This window comes from Ctenopharyngodon idella, chromosome 20 (assembly GCF_019924925.1).
Source record: "Ctenopharyngodon idella isolate HZGC_01 chromosome 20, HZGC01, whole genome shotgun sequence".
In the NCBI taxonomy this organism is placed as follows: domain Eukaryota; kingdom Metazoa; phylum Chordata; class Actinopteri; order Cypriniformes; family Xenocyprididae; genus Ctenopharyngodon; species Ctenopharyngodon idella.
The window spans coordinates 12,918,393-12,937,641 of NC_067239.1; the positions used below are offsets into that span (position 1 = coordinate 12,918,393).

A 19,249-nucleotide genomic window follows, 5' to 3' on the forward strand; every position below is an offset into this window, starting at 1 on the left:
AGACAGATTGCCAGCGGTCTGAAACATTCTCCTTGTTTAGTGCCTTTTATTCTTTTACAATCTTGAGGTATGGTTACACAACAACGATATACTAAAAATGGAAAAGTTGTATTATTCATACCATGCCAATAGTTGGCGATTTCAGGCCCCCAAAACACTGTTGTCATGTAAATGAGCGGCCAAAACGCATAAAGTTTTCAGCTTTAGTTGAAAACCGTGTCATGTAAAGGCCCCTTAGAAATGGCTTTAAATCCCTTTTATGACTCGTGACCTTCTCCACTATGTACTTCAATTTAGCGCTTCAACTTGAGTTTATTGGTTTATATAAGGTGTGTTCTATTAATTAGTGCATTTCATTGATTTTTAGGCAATTAATGTAGTTATTAATGGCCGGTACGTGGGTGTACTAACTTTTTACACACAAGAAATTGGCATGTCAGTCTTTTAAGCTGCTGAAGTCATTACAAAAATGACAGTTGAAATGTCTTTTCTTAAATTACATTTCCTTGATTGACAAAAATACACTTTTCATGGGGTGTACTTGATTTTGTATGTGAGTTTGACAATTTCTGATAAGTGTTTGTACTGTCTACTAGATATCTGTTTTTGGAGAAGTTAAAGAAGGAAGATGCTCACCGCAGTCATGTGTTTAGCTCATTCTTCTATAAGAGACTCAATCAAAGAGAGCGGAGAAACGCAGTTGACACGTCCAGCATACCGTGAGCTTACATCATTTACTCAAATATCATCATTTACTTTTCTTGGAGCTCACTTACTGTGCTGTTTAGTACTGTGATTCATTTTCGGATGTGACTTTCATGCGTTTTAGCATTCAGAAGAGGAAACACAATAGAGTGAAGACATGGACACGTCACGTGGACCTCTTCCAGAAAGACTTCATCTTTGTGCCCATCAATGAGTCGTGAGTGTTTATCTCCATTTAACCATCATTTTCTTGAAGACGTTCATTAGAGGAAAGACGCATATGAATGTCTTTCATTGTGGTTTAAATGAAAGTAGTATTGCAAGCTTTAATTGTTCACACAGCAAATGGATATCATGAATTGCTTTTTATTTATTTTTTATTTCACACTGTTAACGTTAAATAGCTTCAAATGCTTAGTATTTTATATTAAATCTAACTCCCTGAGTGATGTGCAGGTCAATTAAAACTGAAACCATAAAGCATTTTCGTTACTTTCGTTAGTTGACATAAAATAAAATATGAAAAAACTTAAACTTTAGTTAATTTAATTTAATTAATTTAATTTAATTTCATCTAGTTGCTAAGGCAACCTTTCCCATTTTCATTTAGTTTCACTTGATGTGCTAAAATAGATAAATCTAAAACAGAAATAAAAATGTATAAAAACTATATAGACATTTTAAAGTGCCCGTTATGCTATTTTAAATGTTCCTAATTTTGTTTTGGTGAACTCCTACAATAGGTTTACAAGCATACAAGGTCAAAAGTCTCTCTAAACCCATCCTTTCCGAGAGCTACCCTGCTCTGATTGTTCAGACTGCCCAGTCTGTTGTGACTGGTTGACCACTTACAGCATGTGGCGGAAAAAAATACGCACATTACTATCTGAATTTCAGCTCAGGATCTTCCTCAGCACTTGATGCACCATGATACAAATGGGAACAATGGAGTCAGTTTTACCGTATCAATTCCAGCGTGAGTCTCCATCCTTTTGAAATTCATGCAAAGTGAAACAGTGTCTTCTCAACATATCAACAACACGAACCAAACTATTCCAGTCTCAGGTACAACTACTGTGTTTGAGGGTCAAAGTAGACGTTCACGAGCAGCCAGTGAAGACCATAAGCTGGCATTATGTAGGAAGTGAGACTGGAATTTCTGATGACTTGTTTCGGCAGTTCAGAATTGATTCTTTCTTTTAGGAGACAATAACTTTATTTGTCGTGCACTTTGATCTTTTTTAAACTCTGCAGACCTTTTACATTCAGAAACAGTTATATTACACACTACATGAAAGGTAATATTGGAAAAAGCATAATGGGGCACTTTAACAAAAAAACAAAAAAAAACCACACTAAAATGACAAACTTTATCTGAAATTGGATTTTGTTTATATCTTCCATTTCATTTTAATTCAAAATACTACTAAAAACTATAAAAGTATCTCAATGATACAACAATTTAACACTAGCATATTGTCAGTTTTTTAAATCGACTTGTAATCTCATGACCCGTCTTTCTATGTCTGTCTAGTGCACACTGGTATCTTGCCATAATCTGTTTTCCGGGTCTCGAGAAGGCTCATGTTGAGCCAAACCCACTGTACCAGCCTCAAGCTCCAGTCCATAGCACTGCTGTCTCCTCCAGCCCACCCACAGATGGAGGTTCGGATGAGCTGGTAGACAACAGCCAGCACACAGCCGTCCTGCACAGATCTGCAGCTGAGGTGAACAGACAGCAGTACACGGGTGAGCAGACGTGAACCACACGAGTGAATGGAGACTGTCGGCTGCTGGAGTGTCAATGCTTGACTTCCATTTGGCTTTTATTGCAGATGGTTTACATAGAATAATCGAATGTTATGGAACAGATGACTCCCAATACTCTGATGACCAAAGCTCATGTCCGGTAATTCACTTCAGTTTGGATAATCTGGGGTCAGAAAGAATTTTTTTTGGTTTTAAAGTAATTAATACTTCTATTCATCATGGATGTATTAAATCTATCAAAAGTGACAGTAAAGACATTTATAATGTTACAAAAGATTTTTATTTCAAATAAAGGCTGCTCTTTTGAACTTTATATTCATCAAAAAGTCCTGAAAAAATGTATCATGGTTTCCACAAAAACATGAAGCAGCACAACCGTTTTCAACATTGATGATAGTAAGAAATGTTACCTCAGCAGCAAATTAGCATATTAGAATGATTTCTGAAGGATCATGTGACATTGAAGACTGGAGTAATGTTGCTGAAAATTCAGCTTTGCCATCACAGGAATAAATTATATTAAAATATTATAAATTATTTTGCAATATTACTGCTTTTACTGTATTTTTGTTCAAATAAATGCAGCCTTGATGAGCATAAGAAGTTTCTTTCAAAAACATTAAAAAATCTTACTGGCCCAAAACTTTTGACAGTAGCGTAAATACTTAAAAACATAAATAAAAAGGTTATGCATGCAAACAGCTGGTGATATTGGGCAGCAATGGAACTGTTTTGACTAACAGAAATTGTAATTAATGAAATATTTTAGATTCCAACATCTGTTTTTTTTTCTTACCCAAGAGTTCTCTCATATTGACGTGTTGTTGCTTGTTATGTTTGTTTTCAGGATGAGTGCAGCGATGATGGCACTTTGGTCGATGAATGTGGGAGCTTTGACCGAGCAGAGTGGACGTCCAAACCCACCATCTGCAAACAGTGAGAGCAAATATTCCTCACATATTGTGAACAAAATAATATTAATATTCTGAATTAGCTTTTATATTATGTTTTCAATTTTTTAATTTTAGTTTTTTTAATTTTTATTTCAAGTAATTTTTTTTGTGCTTTCGTCATATATATATATATATATATATATATATATATATATATATATATATATATTTTTTTTTTATTTTTTAGGTTTTATTCATTTTTATTTTCGTTTTAGTACAGCTTTAGTTTTTATTTCCAGCTAATAGTTTTAGTGCTTCAACTTATTTCAATTAGTTTCCAAGTAGTGTTAATTTCGTAAACCAAAACTGACAAAAAAATATGTCAACAAGCTTTTTTTCCCTATGATTAAGACAAGGTGATGACCAGACAACACTATTGTTTGTCAAAAAAAAAGAGGAGATGAAATATTACAGACTGCTGTACAAGCCATTACGACAGGGGTGTCCAAACCTGCTATTGGAGAGACACTGTCCTGCAGTGTTTAGCTCCAACTTGCCTCAACACACCTGCCTAGAAGTTTGTGGTATGCCTAGTAAGACCTTGATTGGTTGAGGTGTGTTAAATTGGGGTTAGAGCTAAACTCTAACAGGGGCCCTCCAATAGCAGGATTAGCAGGAACGATATCCATTTGAGATATTCTACTTAAATGAAAGTGTCATTCAGTCGGTCTGTGTTCTGTCACAAACCACTTGCACTGTTTGGTGTAACTAAATCTGCCATCAAAGCTTATTAATTATTAATAAATCCAAACATGAATCTCATGGATCTCCCCCACATCTTACCCTGTTTTGCATAGTAAACCAAATCAAGTATGGTAACTGTCGCAGAACAGTGAAACAGTTAAATCAAATGTGTCAACGGTGTGAAAAAATAAACAATATTAAGCATATTAAATATCGCATATTGCACTCGTTAAAGTGTTAACTTTGATTGTCCAATAAACGTTACATCTGTTTGTCTTAAATTTGAGATCTACAGGGCAGTTTCAATCAGTACATTATAAGTGATGATGAAAAGCAGAAGCACAAGCCATTCAGATTTGAATTGAGATTGGTTTTTAAATTTCAGTTTAATTCCTGAACTTAAATTGAATTTTTATTCAGGATTGAGTGATTACAATACATGTTGTGAAGTTTGGTCATGTAGATTTTTTCAGCACTCTTTGTCATGTTATTGAAATCCTCAGGCCTTGCATTCTAATCATGGACTCTCTACGTGGACCGACACGGTCGACTGTGGTGAAAACGCTACGAGAGTAAGTTACCACTTAGACAAACAGAAGTGAAAATAAAACCTTTATTCGACATGGATGTGTGATTTCATGATCACATATGTTTTTACGTATACTTATTGAATGAATATTTTTTTTCTTATGGGAATCATGGAGAAGCTGCATCTGAAGTCTTTAAACAATAACAAGCGTGGCCTTGAGTTATCATTTTTATGTTGGTATAAGTGTTTGTGAATGTTTGTCTCGGTGTTTGTGCAGGTATCTAGAGGTGGAGTGGGAGGTGAGGAAGGGCTCTCAGAGGAGTTTCGGGAAAGAGGTGATGAAGGGCTCGAGTCCTCGTGTGCCCCAGCAGGATAACTTCAGTGACTGTGGAGTTTACGTGCTACAGTATGTGGAGAGCTTCTTCGAGGTGAGAGGATACATGAGAACACTGGACAACACTGCTTCCTCCACAGTAAAGTCACTGAGGCTTTTCTGGCATTGCGTAATTGTTTACTCGTATTCTGTGCTTTCATTTACACACATCCCAGACAGCCCTGTAAAGACAAATTACATCACAATGTTACAAGGATTTATTGTTAAATAGGGAAAAGTTTCATAAAACTGGGACTTTTGCAAGATGTCAAGTGGGCTATGAAAAAAGACTTCTAGATTTCTGTCGCTCATAACTATGCAAACCTTGGACAATGATTTATGAACATTATATAAAAAATATATTTTATGAAACATGTTGAACTCTAAAAGTGCTAGAAAATCAAAGCCATAAATCTAAATAAGTTGGTCCAAATTTGAGGTTGATACAGTATCTTAAAAAAATTAGCTTTCAGTAAGATTTTGTTTGGGTGGAGTACCACATTTTTCCCATTAGATGCCAGCAAAACTCCACTGGTATACACAGTGGTTGGATTTGTGATTTGCAGTACAGTAGAGTTTTTCTCAAATATTACACACACACACACACACACACACACACACTTTTTTTTTTAATACACATATAAACCACACTTTGACATCAATACCAACACACCCACACAATTATATCTGCATAATTTATCTAATTTGCTCTATAATATGCAGAAGCAGAAAACAGGAATAAAGCAAGCGTTTGCTTTATAGGCCAAACCTGAGAAAATGGCAACATTTGGTAAAAAATAGTACAAATTTTAATTTTGAAGCCTTGCCAACAAAATGAAAGCCTATTAACAAAGATTGCATCATTTTATAGTTAAATGGCCCTGGGATTAAATATTGTAGTTTTAATGGGTTTCAGTGGGGGCATTTTTTGTCCTTAAGGTCCTGAGTGGAACTATTTTGTGTAAGGAAATGGGGTGAAATAATAAAACTCCAATAAAAATACACACCTGAGCCAAATTTATCCAGTTGGCATTAAAGGGTTAGTTCACCCAAAAATGAAAATTCTGTCATTAATGACTCACCCTCGTGCCGTTTTACACCCGTAAGACCTTCGTTGATCTTCGGAACACAAATTAAGATATTTTTGTTTAAATCCGATGGCTCCGTGAGGCCTGCATAGGGAGCAATGACATTTCCTCTCTCAAGATCCATAAAGGTACTACAAACATATTTAAATCAGTTCATGTGAGTACAGTGGTTCAATATTAATATTATAAAGCGACGAGAATATTTTTGGTGCGCCAAAAAAAACAAAATAACTTATTTAGTGATGACCGATTTCAAAACACTGCTTCAGGAAGATTCGGAGCATAATGAATCAGCGTATCGAATCATGATTCGGATCGCTTGTCAAACCGCCAAACCGGCACACCAAAAATATTCTCGTCGCTTTATAATATCAATATTGAACTACTGTACTCACATGAACTGATTTAAATATGTTTTTAGCACCTTTATGGATCTTGAGGAAATGTCATTGTTCCCTATACAGGCCTCACTGAGCCATCGGATTTAATCAAAAATATCTCAATTTGTGTTCCGAAGATTAACGAAGGTCTTATGGGTCTGGAACGGCATGAGCGTGAGTAATAAATGACAGAATTTTCATTTTTGGGTGAACTAACCCTTTAACACAGGCAAAATGGAAAGAAAAAAAAAAAACTTGCAAAAGGCAAAATGTCCATTAGGAAGCACAAGGTTAATCAGTATTGAAAATAATCAACTAATTTGATTGCACTACACACACAAAACATCTGTTAGGTTGATTTACACCAGTGAATAATGCATTTATATGAACAAAACACCTCACAGATTAATATATCACTATTTTGACTGTTTTAATAGCATATGTCGCTAAGAATATGCTATTTCCACTTAGTGTAAATAGCCGCTGCCTTATTTTTCTTACCCCATGTCAAATAATTTGCAAAATAAGAAAAATGCACTTAAATTATTTACTTTTTGTTTGTTTTTGGCTGAGGGATACCATGAAAATGAATATTAGTTCAATAACTTACTGTTCTGCCAGTTGTCACCTCTGATATTATATCAGTGATAAGAATTAAACTTGTGTTGACTCAGAATTATGTGGACGTCTTTTTGTTGGATGCTGTTGCCATGGTGAATCGTAATATCGGAGCTCCATTGATCATGGCTTTTCGTAGTCATGGTGCACTCGTTTAACTCTGAGTCAACCTACTCAAAGTTGATTAAACTAACTCAATTTAGCTGTTCTGAAACTAAAAACTAAAAAGAGTTTCCCATCTCAGGGTAAGTCAACTCAGGAGTTCAAGTTTTAACTCCTGAGTTGGTTGAACCTCCTTATTGAAATGGACCCCAGACGTCATCAGCGTGCTTGGAAGTAAATCATTTTGCGAAACAATTGGTTCAGTTGATTTTAAGTTTCGAAAAGCTTCGTTTCTCCAATCACTACGCACACGTCAAACAGAGCGCAACAGAATTGGAGCACAATAGTTCTAACTAAAATTTACATTTGTGTAAAGCATTTCTTGTTAGACATTAAAAGTTTAAAATTCTACATGTAACAAGTAATTGTATTTTTGTAAGGGACTATTGAAATGGAGTGTAAATGTAATGTGTTCAGATGAGTCCAGAATGTGTGTACCTCCCATCTTCTACCAGTTTGCATTCAGTCTGTGCTTTTGTTTTTCTTTATCATTTTGAATTTAGTTATTTTTATTCACTTTTATTAGAGTATTGTTTTGCACATCTAGCCTACATAAATACATTCGTTATATTTGTTTTCATTAATTACAAATTGCACATCATTTGGAGGACAGTTAAAATGTCTTTTTTTTTTTTTTTTTTAAATGAATATTAATTCATATTTTTTACATCTCATTAATTGAAGAGAAAGTAGATTTAGATTAATCAGTTAGCAAAATAATCATTAGTTGCAGCCCTACAACAGTGCCATGATGGTACATTATTTACATTTTTCCCCACTTATACTTGAGCAAAAAATGTGCTTCAGGGCAAGAGAATTATGTGCCAATGAAAGATTATAAAAACAGACATTCATTACAGCTGTTTAGTGACCCTCATATCCACATTGAATTGACTGTTCAGTTTAGTAAGTTTGTAACTTGTGCAATAATTGATTTTTTTTTTTTTCTTTCGTTTTCTTTTTAAGAATCCTCTTCCAAGCTTTGATCTCCCGATGAATTTATTGGATTGGTTTCCCCAGCAAAGGATGAAAACCAAGCGGGAAGAGATCAAGGAGCTCATTCTAAAGATTCAGACTCATCAGCAGCTCAGTCTGGCGAGTGAGGAACAGACGGACGCCTGCCACAGCCCGTATGAGGATATGTTAGAGTCAGCTGATCTAATTCCTCCAATCAGCTCCTGAGCTCCGCCCACGCTGCTACGCTTCTACCATCACATGACTTATAAACTCTAAAAGCCAATCAGGGCCTTGTGTGATTGTTCGCTGCTGGACAACTCTGCCGTTATTTCTTATGATTTCTTATAGTTTTGATGATACAAAATATGAAAAAAAGTGTGTTTTTTTTTTTTTTTTTTGTATTAAATAAATTGTGTACAAAAGCTAGGCTTTTTCTTTTACTTTGCTGTTTTTTTAAATGCCTTTTGAGTTTTGCTCCTCATTTGTTGCTCCACATTTCAATTTTGCGCCATCTGTGAAATAAAAGTTCACGTGTTCATCTTTGATGATTTACTCTAATGTGCCTAGAGGATTAAATACAGAACTGTTCAGTATTCCATTTGGACTTAAGGCCTCTGAAGCAAATTAATGCATTTTTTGTAAAAATCAGTATCCAAGCAAACTTTGTGATTACAACGAAATAGAATTCATTTTTCAATGTTCTGCTATTTGCCGTTCAAGAGTGCACATTTGCCTTGGTACTAATACAAGAATATGAAGTGTCAAAAATGAGGCCTGTTTCTTTCTGAATATCTTGTTTACATATTTCAATTGATTCACAACTCGTTCAATTGAGTAAGTTGAGGTGTTCTCAAGGCACTTTTACATGATTCGTAAATGTTCAAAGTATCAAACTTCAGCAGGTCTGACGTGTGAAGCTCAAAGTTCAGTCACATTCAACTTTGACCCTGTTTGCTGTAGACTTTTAGAAGCATAGCCAGTGATTAAGAATTGTTACATGGTATGGAAATCGAAAGAAGGAAGAGACACTGATCCTGTATGTATCTAGATACAGTACATTGAGTTAAAGGAACATCCATTATTATTTAAATTAAGCAAAATAGTAAAATTGTATGTGAAGCTGTTTGCATAAGTTTACGTTTCATTTTGTTGGTTGTACATAGACAACTAGTTCTAAAAATGCGCATTGAAAACTTGTGCGCTCAATTGAGGCGGATATACTTTTTATCTGATAAGACATGCGCATAAAGTATGATGGCAGCACATTTACTGAATAAATCCCTCGAAGTGCAACAACAAACTCATGTGACTTTGCCACAACAGTGGATGTGGTTGGATAACTCGACTAACCAGTAGGCCAATCGCATCACACAGCATCTCAAATGGTTTGATCATTCTGAAATGCCTGACGCAAAGTCTGTCATCAGAATGATTTGTTTTAATTCCCTCCCAGAATTGTCTCTCACCATTGTGTTCCCAAATATCAGGCATCTGAACGCAAGAGAACATGACGGCGTTTACTGCGTTTCATCTGCGTGCTCTTGAGACACAAGTCATTTATGGTGAAAAAAGAGCCAGTTTCTTCCCCGATTGCAGCAACTTCCATTTTCGTTGCAGATGTTTTGCACCAATTTTCCAGGAAGTGACGATTTAGTTCTCTTGAACACTTGGGATAGAAACTATGCTGTATTCGCAAAGGTCTTATGTGATATTCCAAATTTGCGCATAAGTTAAATTCATAACTTTGTATGGAAACATAGCTAATGTTACATAAAAGCAGATGCTCTGAACATAGACTTTGCTGTTTGTTTGGGTCAAGGAGGTCAATGTCGTTTGCTCATTACAGAGCCAATGGGTGTAGATTGATGTCCAGTTCCCCCTCTCTGAGTGGTACCTTATCCCTAAACTTAATTAAGTTAAGCTCCACCCACTAGGTCAAGCTCAGCCCATTATGTCCAGAGAGGGAAAGCTGGACATCATTTGGCTCTGCAGTGAGCAAAACTGGTCTGATTTTAGTGGCTCATAGGCGGTCACCAATCACCTGAGCCTAAGTGTCATCCAATTAATTACTCTAGAGCCGCAAGAAAATTAAGTCGTCAAATTTATTTGTATAGCGCTTTTCATAATATACATTATTTTAAAGCAGCTTTACAGAAAATTGTCTTCATGTTCATGCCTTATATTCAGAAAATATCTTCATACCTTATAGTGGCATTTAGCAGATTAGAACTGGCCGATAACATAGTTACATTTTGCAGTGATACAAGCAATAAAGCAGCTGAAATATAGTACAAGTTCAGTACAGCACCAAACTCAGTGATCATTTTATAAAGTAGTCAGTTTAAGTATGATTTTTCATCATATTCAATGTTTAAATCAAGACAATAACACCATGATCATACAGCTTCAGTTTTGTCAATTTGTCATTGAATATTAATGTGCTTTGTAAACCAGTGAACTGATTTACTGAGCTGTATTTGTGTTTGACTTTAGATCTACTCATATGGTGTCAATAAGGTTTATATCAGGTGCTAATGTTGGTTAACCACCATTAATCTAAAGGGCGGGGTAGCTATAAACCAGTAAAGCTCATTTGATTGGAGTGAATAACAGCCCCGTCCCCTGCTGTCAATCCCTGTTACCGGCCACAGCTGCAACATGTAACGGATAGGAACAGATCGCTGTGATTGTATTACAATGCATAATGTATTTTTTCCACACTCAGCAGTCATTTTTTATCTCTTCATTAGAGTCAGTAAGTTTAAGATTGTAACCATAGCAATGTAATTAGCGTCTCAACTATCAGTGAGGTAGAATGTGTCAGCGTGGACACTGACCGTTGCTGCACCAAGTCATAGTTTTAGATTGTGCTACAGGCCAGCTGGTATAACCGGCCCCTAGCAGCGTTTAATCGATTCCAGCTGTTGGAATTGATTATCATTTCCAAATGCCTCAGAAAAGAAGAATCCACTTTTTTTTGGAATTGAGTCCCCACCATTCTCCATATTTTCTTTGCACACCGAAAATTTGCTTCCAGTCCTAGATGGAGCCATTTTTTTCTGACATTTGCAGCTTGTGTACATGATGGTTTGGATGATGGATGGGGAGGCCTGAACTATAGTATTTGGTACAGGAAATCAGCAGGGGTTAACTGGCACAAAGTATTTTATGTATTTTGAAAATACAAAAATATTTCCTTCCGACAGTGAACTCTCCAACTTTCCAGAAATACTCTTCCTCCTCCCAGGCCTAAACGGCAGACATTTAGGCCAAAGTGGCGAAGATAAAAATCTTTGTCATTATTTTATCTTTGTTATTAAAAAAGAAGAAAAACATATACATTATACAAATGAAATTAATAAAATGCTTTTTCAGCTACAGTAGGTGTATTTAACAGTAGCATTCAAGTAAAAAAATTAAATGAACAAATATAAAAATAAAACACTAGACTTCACTGTATAAATTATACATTGATTCTTAATAAAGCTAATGTATTAAAGTTCTCAGGCAAGAGCCCCCAACAAAAAATCTGCCATAATTTACTCGGTCAAGTTGTTTTAAACCCTAATGAGTTTCTTTCTTCTGTTGAAAATAAAAGTTATTTTGAAGTCAATAGAGACCAGCAACTGTTTGGTTAACCCACATTCTCCAAAATATTTTATTTTGTGTTCTGCACAAGAAAGAAATTAATACAGTTTTGAAACAACATTACAGTGAGTAAATAATGACAGAATTTTCATTTTTGGGTGAACTATCCCTTTAAGGACAAGCGACAGCATGGTTAATATTAGGCTGCTCTGTCACTTTAAAGACCTGCACACATCTCTAATATACAGTCATGCATCCAATTTTCTCTCAGATGTTTACTTTCACTTTAGACATAACCAACTATGTTTATGTAAACTGAACAGTATGCTGAGACGGAGGCGCTGGAACTGCAACTGATAGAAAGCACTGTAACACGATACTACGATATTTCTTCATAAGCAGATCGTGGAGACATTTTAATCGTCCACGATCAAAAATCGTTATATCGCACACCCCTAACACACAGCAATGAGTATTGAAGACACACATTTTTTGCTGCGGTGCCCAGGGAGCAAATGGGGGTTAGGTGCCTTGCTCAAGGGGGTACCTCAGTTGTGGGTAATGAGAATGGAAGAGAGCGCTGTTCATTCACTCCCCCCATTTACATTTCCTGCCCCTGCTGGTTACTCGAATCCATGACCTTGGGGTTACAAGTCAGACTCTCTTAACCATTAGGCCACAAGGTGGTCAATTAAGAAGGATACTGAATATGAACATTGTTGCTGTGTAATTACAATGGCGAATCCATCATGGCGGAGAAAATTAATTGTGAATGGAGGTTTAATTGTAATCCCAGATTTTATTTTTTAACCTGAGTTTAAAACTATCTGGTGCAACACAACTTGATTTAAAATAAAACCCAGATCAACAAATCCTAGAACTAAACTTCATTTAATTTAATCCTTATTGGTGCAACCCACCCTATGGCAACTAAAGACACAGGAACTAAAAATATTAAAAGAAACTAAACTCAAAGAACCAAAATAACAGATGATATGTGACAGGTGGAGTTGCAAGACAAACATGAGGCCAATTCACACCACACAGACAAACAAGTTGGCTGTTGAATTTTATGAAAAATAACTGCCATGTTCACACTGATCCAACAGACACTGACAAACGCTGATTGAACATGTTCAGTCGGGTGAAAACATACCCTGACCAATGCCAACAGATGCCGACAGGGGTAACACACCGATCCAACAAAACCCAACAAACGTGTTTGTTGGTGTTTGTCTGTGCGGTGTGAATTGGCCTTAATATGCAGCGACATTTCACCCACCTTAACCTGAAGAGCGGATACAGGAGTCATTTTGAAAGCAACAAAGTGTCAAACATTGAGCTTGCATGGCAAAACATCCTGCAACTTGGCTGGCTCTAGGGAAACTGCAAAAAGGGAGTAAAACAAACGATTATCTGCTTGAATTAAAGGCAGATGTACTCAACAGTGATCTCTACAACTTACCAAAGAACTAGTGGTCCATGGACATTGACAGGTGGCCAGGAATTGGGTTTCCTGACATTTATATGTACCAACACTGGGGAAATACACAAAGCCTGAACATTAGCTATGTCTTTCCGTAAAGTTGCTTTGAAAATGGTCCTAAAAGTGTGAAATATACTACGTTTTCTTGTCTCAAGTTGGTACTGTAGGTTCTAAAAACTTGCACCAACCAATTGTAAAAAAGCATGTTTCTCCATAGGCAGCTATTCAAAAGTATCTGTGTTTTCTGACCAAAATATTTTTCCCCTAGAAACATTGAAATGTCAAGCATTTTATTATATTATTGTACATCTCTTTTTATAAAGATCCTATCCTGGAACAGACCACAGTGAGCAAAGACAGCAGTACTTCAGAGTACTTTCAGAGACACTGTGCTAGCCGAGCAGATGCTATTAAAATGAATGAGGATGAATAATAATCTTTTATAACTCCTTGCACTAAACAGATCAAGTGCTGTGTCCAAAAGCGTGGACTGTCAAAGTAGGTAGCCTATAACATTTGATGAAGAACTTACTTCAGTACTGTTAAAAAAGTATAATATTCTATATGCATGTGTGCAAAACAAAGATAGCCTACTACATTTACTATCATCTTGGCATTGTCATGTGGCATTGTGTAACATGGCTGCTTCAGAAACGATAGAGAGTAGGATCCAGATACAGCGAACAAAATTAATTTAAACAAACAACTAAAGTAAATCTAGGCAGAAAACAGAGTAATCCAAACACAGGCAAAACATAACTGCAACACAAAGGAAGATATTTTGAAGGATGTTTGTAACCAGGCTGCTTTGACTGACATTGACTTCCATAGTAGGAAAAAAAAATACTATGGAAGTCAATGGTGCCCCAAAACTGTTCATTCTTCAAAATATCTTCCTTTGTGTTCAACAGAACAAAGAAATTTATACAGGTTTGGAACAACTTGAGGGTGAGTAAATGATGACAGAATTTTTTCATTTTTGGGTGAACTATCCCTTTAAATGCAGCCCAGGAGGGTGGTGCAATGGAGGCAGACCAGGGGGAGGGATGGAGGGCCAGGCCCCTGAGGAGGAAGTAGGCCTGGAGAGTGGGCACCAGGGCAGAGCAGGTGGCCATTAACGTGAAGCAAGAAGCAGGAAACATATTTTTGTGTATAAATTATGCATGACCAGTGCTGGATGTAATGCATTACTAAGTAATTAATTACTCTAATTTAATTACTTTTCCCTTGAAAAAGTAAAGTAAGGAATTACTCTTAATTTTTCTGTAATTTATTTACAGTTACTTCTAATGTAATTGCATTAAATACTGTATAGAACAATTCTGTATAAAACAATAATGGATTTAATATGAAAATTGAATGTCTAATGTTAAAATATATCTTTTAAATGTAACCTTCTCTCTTTAAATACTTTGATTAGTTCATGAAATTTTATTACTTTATGGCCCGGTTTCACAGACATGGCTTAGAGTAAACCAGGATTAGGCCTTAGTTCAATTATGATATTTAAGTAGTTTTAGTAAACGTACCCTAGAAAAAAAAAAAAATTACTGGTGTGCATCTTGAGACAAAACAATGGCAGTGACATATTTTAAGATATGTCAGTACAAGTTGCCTTCAGTTAAAACAGCTCAAACATGCATTTTAGTCTAGGACTAGCTTAAAGGGTTAGTTCACCCAAAAATGAAAATTCTGTCATTTATTACTCACCCTCATGCCGTTCCACACCCGTAAGACCTTCATTCATCTTCGGAACACAAATTAAGATATTTTTGTTGAAATCAGATGGCTCAGTGAGGCCTGCATAGCCAGCAATGACATTTCCTCTCTCAAGATCCATTAATGTACTAAAAACATATTTAAATCAGTTCATGTGAGTACAGTGGTTCAATATTAATATTATAAAGCGACGAGAATATTTTTGGTGCGCCAAAAAACAAAATAACGACTTATATAGTTATGGCCGATTTCAAAACACTGCTTCAGGAAGCTTCGGAGCGTTATCTTTGTATTGTTCAACTGGTCAAGGTTGATATGGGATATTGATATGGGATAGAAAGTAATTAGTAATAAGTAATGCAATACCTTTTTTAAGAGATTAATTAGTACAGTTATCTAATTGCACTGTTGAAGATGTGATTAGCTAGTAGCTGGTAATTAATTACTTGCTTATGACTTACCCAACACTGTGCGTGACTAATCACTTTTGACAGTGCGTTCTCTGTATGGGATTTCAAACAAATAAATAAATGTGTCTTTAAACTAAAAAAGCTTGGAAAACAAATCTTTAGGGGAAGATTAAATAACCAGTAATTTGGCTGTTCTTGTTTTTCTATTTTCATTTAAAAGCAACATAATTTAAACTACATCCAAATTATTAGCAACAAAGCACATGAGCGTAAATCACACGATATTCGCCTTTTAAACACTAATCACTATTTTACAATTAGTATAGGCTATGCATGTGTCTGCATGTATTTTCAATTGGAAAACACTAGAATGCGCTGTTTTCCATTCAACTAACAAAGAAGGCATTAAAGATCAACAGTCCTACCATATACAGTAGGTACAGGTATGTATCATTTTCAGCTAATCAGAAACTCCAGTATGTTTCATAAAGCAATAGCATTTTATAACGTAGGTGAATTCATATGGGATGAAGGCCGCCCCGCCCCACAACGCGACCCATACGGAGGCAGGCGCTTCCATGGGCACGCGTGACGTCACGTCACAATGGAGCGTGGACTTCATCCCGGGAGTTGAGGCTGATCAACATCCGGGACACCGGGTCTGAGTTCATGTGAATGCCTACACACTTTACCGACTGACTGCACGGGCAGCGAGCAACGGAGGTGAGTTTCATCTGCATGATGTTCGCTATGGCTTTTAATTTGGATTTGAGTGTGTTTGGTTCATTTGAACAAAGCGTACTGGGATAATTGTTAGATTTAGCAAATACGTCCAGATAGCATTGCGGAGGAAAACATAGGAACTCATTCCCAGCATAAGTGTATTGTTGTTGTGTACTGTATGTTCATTCGCGTGCTTTTTTGATTCTATGACTGATGCATGGACTGATGCATCATTGATGCGTTGATTGGCTCACCCCTGTGATCAGCTGATGGTCAAGGCTGCTTTATATCATCGCAAGGCATCTCATTGCATCTTTTTAGTCTATGTTTGTAGGAGCATTCATAAGGCCTTTACTTTAGAAATACATCTGTTTCCTGGTCACTCAAAACTCATTTACCTTGCAAATGTTGGTTCTGTGCTTGTGTAAGGAATTCAAATGTTTAACCAAAGGCAAACTTTCACTTCCAGACTATTGTATTGTTGAACTGTGTTGTTTTTTATTCATCTGAATGATTATAAAAGCTTTAATACATTCATGGAAGGTGATTAGTAAGTTGCCTTAACAGTAAATTGCTCCTGCTGTGTCAGAAGAAGTTGTAAATGCCCTTTGCTCCTTGGGAACTTTCACATGCTACTTGTCCCATATAGATTGGACAGGCACTCACCTGTCATTGTCTAAGGAATAGATCATTTAAGAATAGCTGACAGAAAGCAAATATGTTGTTAAGCTCTGTCTGTCTGTCCATTATAATGAAAGAAATATGAGAGGGTCCAGGGACACACAAACATTGTGTATTTCAAACAATCTGACCACAATGACACACCTACAGGTGCGGCTGCTAGAGAGTCATGACTCACCTCGCTTGACATTCGAAAGACATTTCTGTCATTTGTATCATAAATGAGTCTGTAGGCTTGTAATTACCTTGGAAAGTTTCACAGATATAGGTTGTACATATTTGAATGGCTAATGATATTTTGGTACATGTAAGAACAACTGGATTGATCATTGGGCTGAGTCATTGGATTTAATGTTATGTGATGGATAGAAACCAGTCCAGCCCTCATTTTTTTCTTTTAGATAATCTTTTTCATTCAGATCCACGTCACAATACGGAATTACATTGTGACTTTAAAGGAATAGTTCACAGCAAAAGAAATGTTTTGGAGTTGAGGGGAAAAAATGTGGTTAAATGTGGCTAAAATTTCTCACAAAAGCTATCGAAATTCTAATATCACAACATGTTGAAGTGTTTTATGAATTGATTAGAATTATTTATAAAATTTAAAGGAGACACTCTACATTGTTGACACACAAGTGTGACACTTGACCAGTGATGATGGGACCTCTGCTATTATGACCTTACCTTGTACTATTAACATCTATTATTCTTTTTTGACAGTATTCAAATATATCCGCCCTATAGGTAGAGGATAACCATAGCAACTCGACATTGCATGCTACTGCCCTACAGAGTGGTGTCATATTTTAAATGACAAGCTTTTGTACATCTGTACACACTGTACACACCTTTTACTGATGCCTCAGGGTTCAGTGTAAACCGAGGTATGTGCAGTATGTGTCTTATATTCAATAAAACCCACACAAGACATTTCATTGCATTACTTTTGTCTCATGCTGAACAGTGGATCCGTTCCAATCCTTGTTGGCGATCTACAACGTAGGCAGCATTTTAAGGCATCACAGACATGCAGCCTACATAAAGGAAAAGGTAGGCAGCATAATTGCACTGCCTTCTAAGATACCAAATTTTAGGTCGCATTGCATGTATAATTTGTGGAGAAGACAATCCCAGAATGCATTGTCACAAGATCTGTGTCAAAAAACAACAACAACAAAAATAATCGAAGATGGCAATGTGAGAGTATATGCCAAACATAGTACTTTGACTTCAATCCAAAAAGGTAAATTTTGGTCTCATCAGACCATAGCACCTTCCAGGTGTGTTTTTGCATAGCGCAAACGAGACTCTGACACTTTTTCAGGAAAGGCTTCTTTCTTTCAGTGATGTGTTTGGTGAAAAGCAAACACAGCATATCACCCAAAACGCACCATACCAACTGAGAAGCATGGTGGTGGCAGTATTCGGTTGTGGGGGTGTTTCTTCAGCAGGGACTGGACGATTGGTCAGGATTGAAGGGAAAATGGATGCTGCCAAGTATATCCAAATTCTTGACAAAAACCTGCGTCCCTCTGCTAGACAGCTGAAGATGGGCAGGTCATTCACCTTCCAGCACAACAATGATCCTAAATAGAGTTATCAATAGTACTGACTACAGTACCTAGTCGGTACTGAAATTTTAAAAATGCGACGCTTTGAGCGCTGTTGAGCAGATTCGTAAACACCTCTGATTGGCTATTGTGTTCACGCATTCAACGGATATGTCTGTGATTGGCTTCAATGTAAAAACGTTGTAAATAGTCATCAATGAAGCTCTTCACCAAGCACTTACACAGATTCACACGGGAGCTTTTGAAAGCTTTCAAACGCTCCCGCTTATAAAATGCTTTCAAATTCAAAGACTTCCGTGTTCTTTCAAACGCTGCCACTCACCACAGAATTTGACTGAACTTGGGCAATTCTGCAAGGAAGAATGGGCAAATATTCCCCAACCTAGGTGTGCAAAGCTATATCCAAAAAGATTAATGGCTGTAATTAAAGCAAAAGGTGGTTCTACGAAGTATTAAATCAGGGAACTGATGACTTTTCCAACCCTGTTATTCTAGTTGTTTTTATTCATTTTCAGTAGGGATGTAATGATTCACTCAACTCACGATTCGATACGATTCACAATACTGGTTTCACGAATACATGAACAAGATGTTTATTTGCTCTATTACAGGCTGAACTATCTGTAGCCATTTAAAATTAGAGGCAACCACTGCATTTTAATCACGATCCCAACAAATATGCTGCATACATGCAGCATGAGCAGTTTTTAATTTAAATTAGATTGTATAATTTTTAACATTGAAGAAAAAACACAATGTTCAGACTTTAGCTCTGTAAAATTATGCAACATAAAACTTCATAACAGCAGACGGGCTGCATGAGAATGTAAATTCACTGTCTTGACACTT

The 19,249-nt window shown here is 36.4% G+C and overlaps 2 protein-coding genes and 1 long non-coding RNA gene across 14 annotated transcripts in view; 2 read left to right on the plus strand and 1 right to left on the minus strand.

Moving 5' to 3' along the window:
- Positions 1–8,987, plus strand: part of senp6a (SUMO specific peptidase 6a) — a 40,609-nt gene extending 31,622 nt beyond the window's left edge. For all 9 annotated transcript variants that reach the window (XM_051875567.1, XM_051875563.1, XM_051875566.1 and 6 more), the window contains 8 exons: positions 597–719; positions 830–922; positions 2,240–2,454; positions 2,541–2,614; positions 3,323–3,411; positions 4,616–4,684; positions 4,919–5,069; positions 8,229–8,987. In XM_051875567.1, coding sequence (XP_051731527.1) covers positions 597–719; positions 830–922; positions 2,240–2,454; positions 2,541–2,614; positions 3,323–3,411; positions 4,616–4,684; positions 4,919–5,069; positions 8,229–8,444 — 1,030 coding nt within the window. In that variant the 3' untranslated portion in view covers positions 8,445–8,987. The remainder of the gene's footprint in view (positions 1–596; positions 720–829; positions 923–2,239; positions 2,455–2,540; positions 2,615–3,322; positions 3,412–4,615; positions 4,685–4,918; positions 5,070–8,228) is intronic.
- On the minus strand, positions 4,959–13,347 carry LOC127502581 (uncharacterized). Its single transcript, XR_007926885.1, has 3 exons — positions 13,273–13,347; positions 13,090–13,193; positions 4,959–5,196 (listed from the first exon to the last, which is right to left on the minus strand). It is a non-coding gene; the product is annotated as an uncharacterized LOC127502581 (long non-coding RNA).
- A 2,638-nt stretch (positions 13,348–15,985) lies between these two features.
- Positions 15,986–19,249, plus strand: part of myo6a (myosin VIa) — a 62,362-nt gene continuing 59,098 nt past the window's right edge. For 3 of the 4 annotated variants that reach the window (XM_051875557.1, XM_051875558.1, XM_051875559.1), the window contains exon 1: positions 15,987–16,145. The gene's annotated coding sequence lies outside the window, so the exon portion shown is untranslated. Of the gene's footprint in view, positions 16,146–19,249 lie in introns of all 4 variants that reach the window. The other variant, XM_051875561.1, reaches the window with a different exon arrangement.